The 17,585-nt window shown below is 40.1% G+C and overlaps 1 protein-coding gene across 1 annotated transcript in view; it reads right to left on the bottom strand.

Annotated features, from left to right (window-relative positions):
• The window catches only part of PTPRG (protein tyrosine phosphatase receptor type G), a 375,335-nt gene that overhangs the window by 23,724 nt on the left and 334,026 nt on the right, over nucleotides 1-17,585 (bottom strand). Inside the window, exons 14-15 of the mRNA XM_065749431.1 lie at nucleotides 14,064-14,155; nucleotides 4,645-4,736 (exon numbers count right to left, since the gene is read on the bottom strand). Coding sequence (XP_065605503.1) covers nucleotides 4,645-4,736; nucleotides 14,064-14,155 — 184 coding nt within the window. The remainder of the gene's footprint in view (nucleotides 1-4,644; nucleotides 4,737-14,063; nucleotides 14,156-17,585) is intronic.

The following is a 17,585-nucleotide window of genomic DNA, read 5'->3' as shown; positions in this document are numbered from 1 at the left end:
TCTGGTGAACGCTGTGTCTAATCTGTAAAGGATGCCAGTATAACTACACAGTGTCTTTAGTGCCTCAAGAAATGTGCAAAGCGCAGCACTATCCCAGTCTTCAATGCAGCCCTTCACAAGAGAATAACATTCTGAGGTCACTGGTTAAAGAGAGCTAGTGACCCCTGCCCTGAGTCGCAACAACCATGAGAATAATGCCAGCAAATCCCTGCCCCATCACTGAAGATATGGATTTATGTTATTTTCTTACACTTGAAGACATTTAGAAGAAGGTGCCACTGGAGTATAAAGATATTTTCAATTTATGTGATGAGAGAGCTCGACAGCCTGCCTCTGATTTCAGTGAGCCTGTTCAGACTCCAAATTGGCAATGATTCATTGCACTCATTCGGCCACAGGCAGGAGAGAGGTCTGCAGAGACTGCACTCGCCCACTCTAATCGCTCCTGCAGCAGCACTGACCAACCCACTCAGAATCTGGGAGGATGTAAATAAAATCATCTGATCTCAGAAATCCAAAAAGGACATTGTATTATGAAAATTCATAGTTAGCTTTGGGGATGGAGGGTGATTTCTTGGCTTAATGTTCCATTCTCAGAGCAAAAGGACGAGAGTATGAAAAGAAATCACTGTGTTCTTCCAGTAACAGGCCTGGAAGAGGGAGTGAAAAGCTCTACTGTGGGAGGTGGCACTTCACACTTTTTGATACAAGAATTTGGAGGGCATATGCCCTGTGTACTTAGACTGAGTATCAGGGGAATAGAAGATGGTGAATGTGACACCAGTTTTGCAAAAAAAAGAATCAGAAGGGATTTCAAGCACTACAGCCCACTAAGTCTGTGTGGTCTATGGGGAAAACTGCTAGACACTGTAATAAATAGCAGAGTTAGTGAGTGCCTCTAACACACTGTGGAGGGGTCCCTGAGGAAGCCCAGAGGCAAGGACAGTCTAGAAGAGAGTCACATATACGGATTTCTGAAACAATTTTGAAAAGGCCTCTCAGAAAACATTGCTTAAAAAAACTGATCTGTTGTGGAGCAAAAGGAAAATTCCTCTTGTATACGAACAGGTATTTAGCACCTGGGAATTGTCAGTGTCCACGTTTCTGGAGGAACGTTATGGGGACCTGATCTATTCATAAACAGACTGCAAAGGAGACAAAGTGTGTTTTATAATACAAAATTATTCAGGATGATTTACAGAAAAAAAAAAAAGCTGTTTGCCAAGAGAAGCAGAATGATCTCCCAATACTGGGTGGCTGAATGATAAAATGGCAAATGAAATTCAATGTTGATAAATGCAAAGTGATGTACTTGAGAAAAACAACCCTAACTATATATATACCCTGACAGCTTCTCAATTTGCTATTGCCATTCAGTGACGAGACCTTGAGGTCACAGCTGATAGTTTTCTAGAGGTGTCAGCTGAGTGCTCAATAGTTGTTAAAAAACAAATAGTATGTTAGGAAGGATGAAAGTAATAGAAAACCAAACAGAAAACATCACAGTGCTCTGGCAGAACTCTGCAGTAAATCCACTCATTACCTACTGTGCAGTTTTGGTCTCCCTACCTCAGAAAGGATAAGGTAAAGGAATAAAAAAGGTACAGTGAAGAAGTCATCCAAAGTGCAGAATGGCTTCCTCAAACCAACAAATTAAATACTTTAGATTTCAAAAATGTTGATTAAGAAAGGGGTAACATCACACACTGAAGCACACAGAAGTGTTTAAGTGAAAAAGGATGTACTTTGTAATGCACAAACTAGGAGGCACCAAGAGATGTTATCAGGCATGAGTTAAAACCAAAGGAAATCCATTCTGGAGGAACAAATTATAGAATCTGTTGCTATGGGAGGATGGGATGCTTTTGGGCATCTAAGAGTCTACAAGGGTTTGAGAAGCAACTAGGAATTTATGGAAGAAAGTCCTTTAAGAGTCTATTGAAAAAGCCAAGAAAATTCCTGGCTATACCTCTCAGTCTCTGCTCAGTCTTGCCTCAGTACACAGGGGGAAAGAGGCACCAAATCCTACTTCAGTGCTGCCCTGTGAAAAAATGGCACCTCCCCCCATATGCCATGGCAAAAGGGGCTGGTGTTGCACGAGGACAAACCAAAAAAACTCCTTGATCTTCCATCGGTTTTAGGTAGAACAAGTTCCAAGTGGAAATACAAAGAGTTACGTCAGAAACCAGCACTGACAATGTGAAGTGTGGAGTTCAAGAAGTTAACGTTGTTCAATATTTCTATATTTTTCTAGCTTATATCAAAAACTGAAAATTAATGGGACTTAAAGGAAATCTCACAGTTCTGTACACAGAGGAAAGCTCAGCTATCACCAGACAATAAAGCTGGCTACTTGCACTACAGCTACCCACGGGGAACAAGGAATCAGTTTGGATGTACTTTCCATCACAAGATTTGTGAGTCCCCAGTCTTTTTACCTCTGCATATGAAATGCTTCCTAAGCACAATCAGAAAATACCTTGCAGTAATTACACTCTTTTTAAGAGGGGGAGGGAGGTAGCTTTCATAAAATTTACTTTCACAGGAATCTTCATTTAACAAAGAACTCCACGTAACACACGGCATGCTGCCTAGAACACAGGAAGAGACTCACACCAAAAACCAGGCATCATTTTACCCACAGGGAATGGGAAAAATTCTGGCTTCACTCTCACATCCCATCTCTGTAAGGCAGAAAATGAGGCCCTTGAGTTGTCGGCAGGGCAGAACATAAGCAATGAAAGGGAGCTGGGCAGTTGACCCAAAGAGCGACCTTCTTGCTCCTACTCCCTCTCCTCATTGTAGAAGATTTCATTTAGTCTTTAGGAGGCAGAGACCACAGCTACAGAGAAACACAACTGATGCAGCCACACTGACTTCAAAGGAGATGATCTAAATTTTGAGCCATTGGGGAGAAAAGAATTTGGTCTGTGCAGTGCAGTTGGAAAGTCCTGCTGAGGGGATCCTGCACTCCCAGGAACAGGACTAATTGGCTCAAGCCATGTCTCCTGACTGGCAGCTATGGTGTGGCACTTGCAGCAGGGAGCTCCAGGAGAAAGGGAGAAATAGGGCCATTAGAGCAGTGTTTTCCTTCGCTAAAACATGGGCGGAAGGTGTCCAACATTTGTTAATAGCAGTGATTTTGTGACAGCTGAAGCAAAGCCAGTTTAAAGCCAGACCAAGTTTACAAATGTGTTGGTGATTATTTTGAATAATTAAATGGTGTAAAACCCAGCTGTGATGAATAGCACTGGGGTCGCAATTCATAAATAATTGAGAAGAGTGAGTTGCATTTGATCATCCTGATCAAATTCTACTCTCTGGAGAATAAATGTTTGTCCTGAATACCATCAACATTGTTAAATGCCTCAATATTCCTGCTCAGCCATCCAGCCAGCAGTCAATTGAACTAAATCACTTTAACACCTTACACATTTGCCTTCCTCATGAATACAAAATGTTTCTAACTTGCACAATGGTTTTTGGGCATCATACAAAGCAGCCACTCTTTATAGACAGTAAACAAACAGCAACGATAAATGTTTTAAATGATCCCATTAAAAACAATTCCCACATACAGTCTTGTCTTTACTGCAGTAAGTAAAGAAGCTGTAGATATTAGGCCACCTATTTTGTTTGATTGCCTTGTTTGTAAGCAGAGCTGCCTGTGTAATTCACATGCATTGCACAAACACGCTTCTTTTTGCTGATGGGGAAGCCAGTACCCACAGCTCCAATGCAATTTCCTGGTGCTTCTCCTTTTTCTCTACATTTCTAAAAGTTCAGCTGTGATTGTGATTAGGCTGAATGCAAGAAGTGTCTAAAAACTAGCCGCAGAACACTGAATTCTTAGGGTCTGACTGTAGTCCATCCTCACACCACGTTTTGGCAGCATGGGTTTGGTAACCCAGTCAATGCAAACTGCTTTCATTTCTTTGGAATTACCTCCAATTTATTGCATATTTGTAGGTCAGAATCTGTCCTAAACAGCTAAAAAGATGCAAACTTTAAAATAGTTACATTAAGTGAACATTCCCAAACATGTCCTGAAGCCTTTCTCCTTGGTTTCACTGGAACAAAATAACCAATCGCTCCAATAGCAATGGAGGAAGAAGGACTCTAGGAACTGACACAGTGCAAATAGAAGGAAGGAACAACCATAGTTTGGGCTTTTCATTGAAGACCAAACACTATTACTCTTGCTCATAGTGAGCACTGTTTTGCTCCTTTTGGGCTAAGTATCTTCTTAGCGTGACTTGAAAATGCAAATTGTGGGCCGACAGGACTAAAATAAACTGCAGATTATAAGAGAAATATGGAGTTAAAAACAACTGCTCACATTTTCACGTTGCAGGCAGTTTTTCCCATATAATAAAAAACCTAGTAAGATTCCCCTTAAAGGCACTAATTGTAATAGAAGCCTGCCTCAGACCCTTGCTCTGTGGTGGAGAGAAACCTTCTGTAAACATCCAGTCCCAGACTGTTCAAAATGGTGGCAAATTGGTCTTTCCCTCTTTCTTCTGATGCATTTGAGTATTGCATTTACCTGACATGACAGCACACAGATGTCACACAGCCCCTTACTATTAATATGCAATTAACTTTAGGAAAACAGCATTTTATTAGTGGATCATTAAATCATACCTCAAAGTCTTCTGAGAACCCATGCTGGTTATTAGAATACAGCTCACTGATGTGTTTAACGAACTGCTTGACTGGAATTGCTTCCATATCATCTGTAGAAAGAAAGAGATATTCAGGGTTGCCATTTGTCTTGTATGTAAAAATTCAAGATCCACTCTCTCAGCTGCAATCTTGGGAAATAAAGTATTGAGTGAATACACATAGATCAGAGTTCCCAGTGGTAGAGCTAGTTCAATATGCAGTAATAAGAAATCCTGATAAATCTGGACAATTCTGACGTACATTCATATTATATTTCTAATTCCAAGCACTGCAAATTTGAATATTGAGAGTCTATTCCCTGTAATTCTTATTTAAAAAGACCAAACGAAATTCAAGCATTGTTTAGCTCTTGTATGCAGTTTGAAGGTAGCTGTGAAGGGAATGATGAGATCTTCTCTCCTTCCATGCTGTATAAAAAGAACAGAGTAGACCCAAAATTGGAAAGTACAGAACATAACTGCACCCAGTAAGTTTTTATCAGACTGAACAGAAACACAGGCTTTTCTCCTGGAATGGAGAAATTACTAACTTTTTCCTTTTTACACAAAAATGTATCAAAAGAGAGAGAATTTAGCATGAAATTGTCTCTGAGTAGGAAACACAATACCCATGCTAATTTGAGCTTTCTCTCATGTCAGGCACTATTTGTAACACTGAATATGTCTTCCACTGGACCACTTGTTCTTGCTTACCACACTGTAAATGCTACCCAGCATTCACAGATAAATGACCCACAAACATGTTCTCAAAAGAAAGAAGCTAAATGCTTGACCCGAGCTAAAGACAAACAAGACTATTTCTAGCACTTATAGCCCTGAACAGATCCTAATAAAACTGGAGTGTAGGATGGTTGCCTTATTTCTCTCTCTCAAAAAAGGCGTAGATATTGTTATAACCACCACTGCAGTTGGTAGAGACACTGTGCCTGCCAAGATTCATTAGTTAATATTTTCAGTCTGGCATTTAGAAAATGTAAATTGCTATACAACTGTGATTACTTTCAGCATGTGAAATAATCTATTGCCTGATGGCTACTATTGTCTGACTGCACGATTTTATGGCAATACACTGGTATTTATGTATCCCATTTAATATTCTTCTGAAGATCGCATCCAGTTTATGTTTACTCCCAGTAATGCAGTGATGTATTTTTGCTCCCATTTCGCAGCCATATGGTTTGGTACTACAGCTGCATTATAATCTGGATTCCTTTCCTTTTGAACATCTACATTATGATAGAAAAAATCCAAATATTTCTACAGATACTTAGCAAAATTTAACGATAAATAAATAGATGTGACATTTACTGTATTCAGAGTGAAAGATCTTTGGCAGCTAAAACCCCTAAGCTGTCACATATGCTTTTCTTAGCAAAGGGTATGAAGATCTGTATGTGTAAATGAGGTTCTACTTTGGCAAGAATTTTATAGATCCAGCCCTGACAACCTGATTGCTCTCCAGCTGATGGCAGTTAATATTGACCACGTCATTATTACTCTACTCTTATTTTATCAGGTAGAGCTCTAGGGTAGCTTTTTGCATCTATTGACATTTTCAGATTTCAATCAGCTCTCTTCTATTTTATTTACACGAGCCAATTGTTAAAGATATGTTTGCAATCTGATCACCTCCCAGTGTAGTAATGCTACTTTAATTAACCACATGCTCATTTACTGAATAATAAAGAATTCAAAATATTTGACAAGTGTATGTTCATCTCAGTGAAAAGCTGCAGAATGCAGAAATGCTGGCACTTAACAATATTTAAGTGCTAACATTTATTTTGTGTAATACTGAGAACATCACCATCTCATAGCAGCATTTGTATTAATATTTTTGATGCCAAGACACTTGGAATGGAATGAGCTATACGAACAGCAGTCAATAGCAAGAGCCTGTAAAATAGTCTTTCCTCTCCTGAAAAGTAACATCCTAAATTTCCCTGAAAATAGCTTGTGCAATGATAGCAATTTCACACACTGTCACAAGAAAGGATCCATATTTATTATTTTTTCTTGAGTAGTCTAGCCCAGCTGAGACCAACCAAGATCAAGGATTCACTGTAGCAAACTCGAGTGTCCAATTTAATTTTGCAGAAGGTAGAATTTAATTTTAATTGTGATCTGTGAGCCAAAAAATACATTAGAGATAACGCACTCTTCAGTCCATTGAATTTCCACCAATTTCAAGGATGGGACTGCACCAGAGATCCATGGCAAAATAGGGTTAGTTTTCTCTTATCGTCATCACTGCATGGTGGCAGCATCTCTCCACCTTTATCATCACTGTTAATTCACTTCTCAGTTGTTCACTATCCTTCATTCTCTCATTTTCCTCTTCTGCATTTTCTCTTCTACAGCCACTTGGATTCCCCCCAGAAGCCATAACCCAGTGCAGTTTCTCACCCCATTTGATAACACGGGAAACAAACAGAAAATAAATAGTAAATACTGACATATGAGGTCACTGGGAGATGCAGAGCTTATGCTGCTGAAGTTGCCCATAAACTCAGGAAAACCACACTGAAACAAATGTAAAGTTTGATCTTCAGAAGATTAGTACCAGAACCACAAACATTAAAAAAAACAATTGATTATGATTTCCAGCTTTTATACAGCTGGGATAATGTGGACATGCTGACCATGCGAGGCCTGGCAGGAGAAACCACCCATTCCCTGAGGGCCAGAGCCGCGAGAGGCCAAGCAGCTCGTGGCTGGGCCGGACATGACTGCCTCTTGCCTGCTTGCCCGTCTTGTCCCCAGCTGCTAGTTGCAAGAAAGAAGCTGTAAGACAGAACCTGTTACACTAACCAATTGAACAGGAAAGTGTTAATTCAGAGCCGTAATTTTCTATTCATGACCTCCAACACCAAACCCTCAGCCAGGAGCATTAATTACTCAAGCTGTGGTATATGCGCATGCCTACCCGTGGGCAGACTGTTGGACCTCTGGTAAAATACATACCAATGTACTCAGTACACTTAAATGATATCTGCTCTGATGTTACCTGAAGACAGCTTTGACCTTCTCAAAGAAAAGCAACAGATGTAGATAAATGCACAGAGAATATGCTTTTCCTTGCACTGTCTTCAGTCCAAAGGTTAAACCCCCCTTCCAACTTGAAAAAAACAGACTTCAATGACTATAATTCTTTTAGTCGATTGAAGAGATTAATGGAATCCTATAATGGCTAATTAGGAGCCTTAATAGATGTTCTGTGATTATTTCCTTTTGCATCCTATACTTTTTCCCATCCAGAAACCAGACTGACGTTTGATATGTTCTGTAAGATGCTTACATTTTGCAAGATCCACACGTTCTTCAAAGAGAATAAGGAAATGTTTTAATAACATACCTTCACCTCTAACACCACAGACATAATTACAGTTCTTTCTAGTTTGGATTTAACCATCTGTTTTATCAGAGTAAGTAAAACCATTCTGGATTTACATCGTTACAAAATATGAGTTGAATCTGGCACCATACTAGTATGCTAAGACTTTGCATTATGTAGAGAAAGAAGTAATCTTAGATGGAAAGGGGCAAAAGTCTCCATTACTTTAAGATAATTATATTTATGTAAATAAAAATACAGATAAACACTACTATAAGCAACGTAATTTATAATAAAATTATTTACAATCAGATACTACTGAAGCTGGTAGATGAGGGTATCTTTCAGTACTATCCCAGACAATGAAAGCATGGGTGGAATTCCCATCTTCTCTTGCTATTCCAATTATCTGAATGGAGCATCACAAATACAAAACTTAAGGGGAGCACAATGCATCTCATTTCCTGCTAAAAGGAAGAATGCCAAGAAGGGTGTTTGTTTAAAACAGACTGATGAACCTTCACTTGTACCTTATTTTCCAAGAAGTGGCAGCAGACAATCACAGAATACATACAGTTTTTTGTATGACAAAATGCAGAATACATACACTTTTTCGAATGACAGGCACCTTCAAAAGAAGCCTGAAGTATGCAGAAGCAATAATGTTAGTATAGGTTACATTTAAAGTTTGGACAACTAGTAATCCTACCAGGAAGTATTTTCCTCTACCTCCCACTTAATAAAATGCCTTTGCAATTTAAAAAAAGGACTAGAGGCTGATTGCAAAAGAAAAATGGAATACTGTATCAGAGATGGCATTTCCATATGATAAGATCTAGAACTCATTTTGACTCATTTATAGTCTGAGAGCTCACTGGTTGGTTTAGAGGTATTGGAGTGGAATAGACAGTTTTGATTAAGGAATTAATACAGAAGGTCAGAAGCAAAGCTCTTCTTCATATTACCTTTGCCTAGTTTGGAGTTTGAGCATTTCTGAAGACCTTACCTTCAATATATGTGAAGAAGTGTTGGTATGAAGATTCTCCCATGTCTTTCACAGTGTGCATAAATCAGTTTTTTCAACTATCTTACCCACTCTACTAAACCCAATATACTCCTTATATCTTATGCCTTATTTTAACATGAAAACTTATTCCATCTCAGTCTAACAGCCATTCCATAAGCTACAATATGTACCAGATGGAGTGAAGGCTGCCAGTGCAAAACCTTCCTTTGCAAGCAGTACTGCAGCAGAAGTAACTGCATGGAGTGCAATTCCAGCAGGTTCATGTCCACAGCCAGTAATGGGGCACTCAGAGCCCAAACATACATAGGATCTATGCAGCTGTATCAAGCTGTATCAGAGTGCACACAACACACAGGGATGTAAAGCCCCAGAATGTCTGTATCTGGTGTGTCTCTAGAAAAGCAGATGACCATAAAGAATATTGAAAAGATTAATAGCATGCCCTTGGGTGAAATTTGGCCCCAGCTGCAGTTACTGAAAATGCCCCATCAAACTCATTAAGGTCAGGTGCCCACCTCTAGAGAGAAGCTTAGAAAATGACCTCTGAATCTACAGATTCTGAGTAGACTCTGAAGTGAGCACATTTACAGGGACCAAAGACTTCACACACAGCTCAGATTTTGGCACTGATTGAAATTAATTGAAATGTTTAAGCAGGCAACTCCACTGCCAGCTCGTGCCCTAACTCACGCTAGTACTTGACTCTACAAGTAATCCCACGCATAAAAATGGGAGGTGCCCAGCTTTCTTCAAAGGATTTTAGACTTAATGCATTTGAATTACACATATTTATATGGTTAGAGCCTTTAATTCTACAGTACATTGGCTTTCCTTGCTTTACTATTTCAAAGGATGCAACTGAAGCCATTGTATTTTGTTTGGAATAATTAATTTCTCTGACTGATCACATTGCTCACTGTACAAAAAAGAAAAAAAAAAAAAGGCCAGGAATATAAGAACAGTATTATTTGTACAACATGAGTATCAGTTGATTTATGATACAACGAAGTCAGTTAAAAACTCAAAATATGGAGAAGGTCTTTGCTTTCTGTGGAGACCATACCTGCATACATACTAAAAAAGCAATGCAGTAGGTTTGGATACCATAAGCAATGCAGCATGAACTTGAACCACCTGCTGAAAGTGCTTTATAGCTGGCATCATCTCGAAGCCAGTGACCTCACTAATTCAGAGAAATTAAAAATTTAAATTTATAATCTAAATAAATGCCATTTATATAAAAGAAGATAAATAATAAATTACTGAGAGTTGATTACTGGAGATACTCTTCCTCATTAATGACTGCATTTTTGAAGTTATTTGTTTAATTGAGCTTTGCTTTTAATAAAAATGTCTTTCAGTGTGAAAAGAAGTAAAACCGTGAGTGTACCTGAGCATCCTGCAAAGAACATCCTGAAAGAACAACACAGAATCCTTTTCTGCAAGATAATTACTATCTATTTGTTATAATCAAGTCAAAAGAATACAAGGGCAAATTTCTGATAAAGGAGAGACGTGAAAAAGCAGAACATGAAAAATCACCTGTGTAATACTGTAACTACATTCATCTCTCTTGCTTCAAGATTTAATCTGTTACAATGCTATTAGCTATGTGTCAGTCAGGAATATAAAGATGTTAATGATAAAATTTCATATTTGTCAAAATAAGAGCTCAGTTTAAATCTGCTTGTACAAACCTTAGATTAAGCTATCATTAATTATAAATGTAATAGCAATATACTTCTTCCTTTAAGCAAAAAACCAATTTCAATCCAAGAGAATGAAACAATGAGAATTTTCCATTAGCACAGACATTAAACATGATCTTATTTGGTACTGCCTGCTGAGGAGCACAACTTCAATCTCACACATTTCCATCCTCTGGTCCCAGCTGTGCCACCAATTACATATACTTATTGCATTTAAGGTTTCAGCACATGGATGTGCAACTCTGGAGCTCTCTGCAGTCCAGTGTGACAGCTCTCTGAAAAGGATCTGTTCACATTCCATGTGGCCACCATGAAAAGGTGTTTGGGTGATTCAGTCAACACAAGAAGTCTCCATGCAAGTTATTATATACCTCCATTATTAGATAGCTAACAGGAATCCTTCTGTGCACTACAGAAGCAGAGCTGGTGGCGCAGAAAAAAGGAAGGTGAACATTCCCTAGAATATCTTGATATTTTCTTGGCTTCAGAGGATGGCTCTGTTTGCAATACTGCATTCATGAATTTAATTGAAGCTGAAGATAGGTACAATTCACAATATGGTGCTGGAACATAAATCTGCAGGGAGCAGAAAGCAGATGAAGCCTTAAAACAGATGAAGACCACTACCCCTGTGCTCAGTGAAAAACTTCATGCCCTTGAGAAACAAGTCCTCAGCTACAGTTAGCACGTCCCCCTGTACCTCACAAGTCCCTAGCATGGTGACTTACACAGTCACAATCCCTAGCTCTGCTCCTCTGCCTTGGGATACACCTTATGACAGCCACATCTTAGCAGGAAACAGTGAGACACCAAGGCTAGGCTGGGAGCCTCCAGAGCAAGTGAGATATCTCTTGAAAAAGTATGACAGTGCTTCTCCCACAGATTCTACCACTAGTTATTTTAAATATAGTATGTCAGAAACTCAATTACTAGTAAACAAACAAACAAAACAAAACAAAACAACCCTAAGCAATTTGATCCAAGCACTGGGAAATGCTTCTGAGTCTTGCAGTCTAGACACAGCTGAAAGGACTGGCATCACATCTGAGAAGTTTAACTTACATTAAAAATGGTGAAAGACATCTGCAACGATATACTACCTGAACCAGCTACATTGGCCAACCACTGTGCTCTTTACAAACTGTGTTTTTCTGGACTGTTTTTATTTTTATTTTTTTTTACAGAGTTTTGAGCTTTGCCTTGGTGTCAAGTCTATACTGATCTCAGGACAAGTCCTGCTGGCAGCAGAGCTGCAATTCCTGTTGTGCCCATGGACTGGGAAAGGACCCTGGAAAGCCATGGGAAGTTCCAGAACAATGCAATGATCAGAGCAGGAGCGCTCTGAACTGATGATAGGAGAAGGATGGAAGAAGAATTGTTGTTTATTCCAATGTTTGATACCATCTACGCTACACAGAGGGGCATCTCTGTGCTGCTATCATGGAGCGGGTCTTGTGATGAGAACAAAGGAGGACTGATGGGAATGTCTTTTGTTTTGTAGTGTGTAAAACATACAGCTTTGTAGCTATGATGCTGGTGCAATTCCTCTTCAACTCTACCAAAGTGGACCATGTGAGCCAATCAAAGAGTTCATAGATCAACCATGAGTTCATAGATCCAAGGAAACAGAGGTACCCTCTGTTATGTAGGAACAGAATGTAGGAAAGAATTAAGAATGAAAACTACTTCTGTATATGCCAGCGATGTCCACAGAGCAGAGCAGAGACACCAGCACCACTGCCCAGACTCCTCAAGCTGCATCAGGACATCACTGTGCCAGTGATGCTGGGGCCAGGATGAGCCAACCCAAACCTGCCCAGCTGTCTCCAGCTACAGCTTCCTGCATGCTGTGGATGGACCCCGGCCAGTTTGTTAGATGTCTTTAGGCACAATGCTCTGCATTGCCACCACTGTGGCTACTTGCACATAACTGAGAGTAGAAGCTGGTCCACTAAACTGGTAGATGCATGGCTCCAAAAGGATCTATTCCAATATCTTCTTTAAGGATGCATTGTCTAGGGTTTCACAAACTAACAAGATCACTTTATACTATTTATTTTTGCTTTTGTTAAAATGACACTTAAATTTTAATTCTGCAATCCATGTAGCAAAATAACACTTTCTCACATGCTTTGGCAGCTTCCGCCAGAAAAGTCCAAGGGCTTATCAATTCATCAGTTGCAATCAGTTCAAAGGATAATTGTATTATTTTTTGAAGAAGTTTCAGTGGGCGGCCTATACAGGAGCAGCAGCTGATGTCAGAGAAGAGAATCATTTAACAGTGAGAGTTTCAGGGGAAATAGGTATCTTCTGTATCTCCAAACATAAGAAATATGTAGGAGAACCTCAAGATTTTTTCAGGCAGCGTCTCCCACCTTTTGAGAAAGGCAACACAGCTGCAATTTATGTCTGCTAGACTAGTAATAGTACTAGTACAAGTAATAGTTAATAAACAGAGGGAGGCATTTCCAGAAGGCACTTCCTCCCACTGTGCTCATACAAACAATGTAAACTACAGAATACGACCAAGAAATTTAGAATACCACCTTGAATTGACAAGGACAAATATTTGATAGGCTGAGGTCAATCCAACATTTTGGGTATGTTGATCCCATCCATGAAACTAAGCAACATCAAACAAGTCAGTGGCTGCAAAGGCCATTATAACACTGAGCTGCTCTCTGTCATCACTGCTTAAAGGGAGCCAGATCCTTGATAATCCCCAGTGGAAATGCCTCATTAATAGAATATAGTGCTAAACCCTGCAACCAGCTTTGCTCTCAACATAGCTGAGGGGAGAATTTGACCTTTTGATAACTTGATTAATACCATATTAACAGATGGTTTTGAACTTCACTTGAGATTGTGTGCTTATCCTTGTGTCTTGCTTTTCTCCCTGAGACCCAGCAAACACCACCTCTGCCCACATCAAAAATGGGGGGCAAATACCCAGGTCTCATGCGAGCAGTGGAGCTGTGCATTCCTTGTCCCCAGCCCACCCCAAAGGAGAAGTTGGTTTCACCTTGGATCCAATGTGTTGGTGTTTTTCAGAAGTGTTGCTTGTGCTTTTGACATTTTACAAAGGTTATTCTGAAATTTCTATTAAAACATCACGGGAGAGATGCCTATGGAAAAGTACAACATTGCTACTCACAGACCCATTACAAAGCCCCTTATATTAAATGCAGCAGCACCAATACCACTATTTCTTTTTCTTTTTTTTTAAACACATAATTTATCACAAGCACAACCTTCTCTTCGTAACAAGAGTTAAAATAGCAAAAATATAGGGATTAAGCCTGTCTTACCTGGAATAGGTATAATGGGAATACTTTCATTGGGGACCACACGGGGTGAGCTGCTGTCTTCCACATAGAAATGGGCAGTCTGAAAACACTTTCTGTCCAAAGAGAAAAAAAGAAGAAAAAAAGTTCAGGGTGTGAGAAAGCCCCAAACTTTTGTGCATGTTTGGTTTCTCCATTTCTGCTCCATACTTGAGGATGTCGTAGTTTTAAAACATCACTAGATAAAAACATATTTGAATTTTCAACAGTTTCAATCCCAGTTCCAGGTTCTGGTGTGCTCTGATTCATTGACAGCTGACATCCACCCACCATAAGCGCCTCTGTATATTATTCTGAAAATTCTGTATATTATTCTACTGAAAATGAAAGTGTAATCACAGAAGTCAGTGGCTGCAAAACTGGTTTCAAATACACCATTCAAAAACTGCACACAAGAAACATTCAGCATACAACTCAAGCCAAATCCACCTAAGACACAGCATTTCCAGGCAACATACACCCACTGTAAAAGTTTCTGCTATTTAACAGTGGATAAATGGTAATACTGCATTAATAACTGCTGCATGTCACAAAAGTTCTGCTGAAAAACGTATCCATCCAACATCACTATTTTTATTAAAACACTGGAGCCATATAACCCTCATCCCATCCTCCTCCTGCAAACTTGTATTACTACAGAAAAACACAACAGACACTCTGCGTGGGCCCCAGGACTCATCACTGAAAAGGCCCAATAAAAAATAGGAGAACTTAAATCCACCTGACTTTCTTTACCTGTATTTAATGCAAAGCAGAGAGCACAAGCTGGTCATCACAGAAAAGGAACTGAGCAGAATAACATGAAGAGATCCGAGGAGACTCTGCATGGTGATGTTAACCGAGGCAGGGTTTTCCAACACCAGCGTCACTCCTCATTGCTGACTTAATGAGCTGCTTGAGGCTGGAACTGAATATTTAATGAGCCTTGCTTGGTCTGAGCAGCTATTGTGACAAGAGAAGGGTCTGCTCTCATCTGTCAGGGAGCTTAACAATGGCTTCCCATGGCAGAGAGATGCCCCTCTGCAGCCCCTAATGAACTGCTCAACACCTGGGCAAAGTTTGCAGGCGCCCTTCCGAGCTGTGCCTTTTGTCAAGTGTGCTGTTTCCCTCGCTGAAATGTATTTGCATGGAGTGGCTTACAAGTTTCTGCCTTGCAGCCTGCTCCTCTGTAATTTGGGCATTGTGCTCTACATAGAGAGCCCACTCTGCAGAGCCAGCTTTGCTGACATGGTGCAAGCAATTTGTGCTGCCTTTGTTTCCAACATCTATACGTGCCAGAGAGCGAAAAAGTTGCTGAAAAGCAAACCACTCTCTTAGGCAAAACCAGAAGCTAAAATAACCATGGGCACTTGCTTTCTGCTTTCTATGCAGTTGTACTTTGTTCTACACAATCACGGTGCTTTATAAGGCGAGCACATGCTGCAGCAGCACAAGTACAACTTAAGACAATACAGAAGCAGGAAAGAGTGTATTTCACAGCATGGAGTAACTGTCTCATAGCAGCTTTCTATTTTCACACACGACGTCTTGCATTGTGCTGAAGTTAGTTATTTAGTCAGTATGCTTTTGTTAAGAAACACCATAAGGTGAGTTCACACATGAGGATGCAAGATGTGCAGGAGTCTCAGCATTTAAGTATGATGCTTAAACTCCCCCCACCACACTCACTCCATGTTCTCATTTTTTTTTGGCAGCCTTTATTTTGGACAATGCACACCCTGGGGGCACACGGCAGAATAAATCAGTCACACGGAAAGAAGAAACTATGAATATGAAACAGGCAAAACATTCCTGATTTTGATATATTTGGGGCTCTTTCCCTTGAGTCAATACTACAGAAATCCTTGAACTGCTTCTCCTTGTAATGAAGGCCTTAAGAAGGTGTTTGATAAAAGGACAGACCTTTACTTAGGGATTTACAGGATTTTTTAAAGCTGATGATGCTTAAGAAAAGCAATTATTTTTTGTAATTTGCTATTTTAGACTCTGAGAGACTCTGATAGGCTGGCATTATGGTTTTTTAATGCAGCCATAAGATAGCTTTTTCTTAATAGCTTCAAAACATGTAATTGTATTGCATAATCACATGGTGTGATACTGTAAAGCCCGTGGTGGTGATAGCTGAATACCCAGCACAGCGTATCTCTGCTGAGCACAACGCTGGAATAACAAAATATTAAATGAATATTTCACACAGTAAAGTTTGCTGCAATCATTAATGTCATTAACAATTCTGCATTTTACGCCTGGTAGACTTTTTGTAGCTGTTTTTGAAAAGACAACCACCACACCATTTGAACAAAGGTTTTCTCAGTTACAGACACCACACTAAAACACCCTTATCCATACATCACATAGCATGCCAGATACTGGTGCATCACGTGAAGACATGCCTCACAAACTCCTTTTTCAACCTGCTCACAGCTGTTGTAAGTTCTCCACATTTACCCCTGAGCTCACTGAACACAGCCTGCCACATCCACACCCTGGTGACTACCCCCTTTCTGAGTGACAGCGCAAGGCAGCACTGATGGGACCAGGCTCGATCTTGACAGCAGGACCAGATGGACTGATCTTTATAAGACCTTTTCCAATGGGCTTCACAAACTCACTGCATGAGTTTTCCAGCAAGTTTTGCTTACTGGACCTCAGTCTTACTCTTGCATCTCTCCCCTGTGCAGCACTAGGAGGGAACATCCATCCAGGGGTGCCACGCAGATGTCTCCAAGCCCTGAAGTTTTGGTTATGACCATTTTTCAGCCCGACCAGCTAAGGGGCTGCCTGGATCCAAGAGGAGCCTCCTGCAAACTCATCTAGTTTAGAGTAATACATACTGATAGCTGGGATCCAGGCTACAGGAAGCCATTTCAGAGAATTCAGTATCTGCCCTCTTCTTCCCCACTTTACACTGCTCCTTTCTATCTCCTGGCAGGATCCTCTGCCCATTATCCTTCACTGTATACAAACCTTAAGTGGGAGAAGTTGCTAAGGCTACAAGAGGCTGCAGTAAATCTCTGTGTCTATGGGAGGGGCTGCAAAAAAATAGGGATGAGAGTAGAAAATTGCTTGTTTCAAGTCACTGGACAAGCAGCCACGGAGAGAGGTGGGAATGGATGCAGGGCTGGACAAGGTGTAAATCTACAACTGCTTTCATGATGAGCTCTTCAGCCTGTAATTTCTAACCCCTGTGTGTAAACATGTTGGGGTGTTTGTGCCCGTGTGCCTATTTGCTTAGAAAACCAACACGGCAGAAACAAACAAAGAGAGATTTTTTTTCTGATAGAAGCAGTCCTTCCTGAATGAGCAATCTGGATTTGCCAACAGCATCCACGCTGACTACAGTTTTAGCAACTGAAACACTAATTTTAGAGTAATCCTACATTCAGCATTGGCTGAGGAAAAGCAAATCACAGCTTTGATTTTTCACTTCCAAAAGATTTCAGAGCCCCCCACATATTTTCTGCAATATACCAAAGAGTCAGTTGT

The sequence above is a fragment of the Cyrtonyx montezumae genome, unplaced genomic scaffold (assembly GCF_038088225.1).
Source record: "Cyrtonyx montezumae isolate F1298 unplaced genomic scaffold, pur_monq_1.0 scaffold_6, whole genome shotgun sequence".
Classification (NCBI taxonomy): Eukaryota; Metazoa; Chordata; class Aves; order Galliformes; family Odontophoridae; genus Cyrtonyx; species Cyrtonyx montezumae.
Note: the sequence above shows the minus strand (reverse complement) of the source record. Positions and strands in the feature narration are given on the sequence as shown.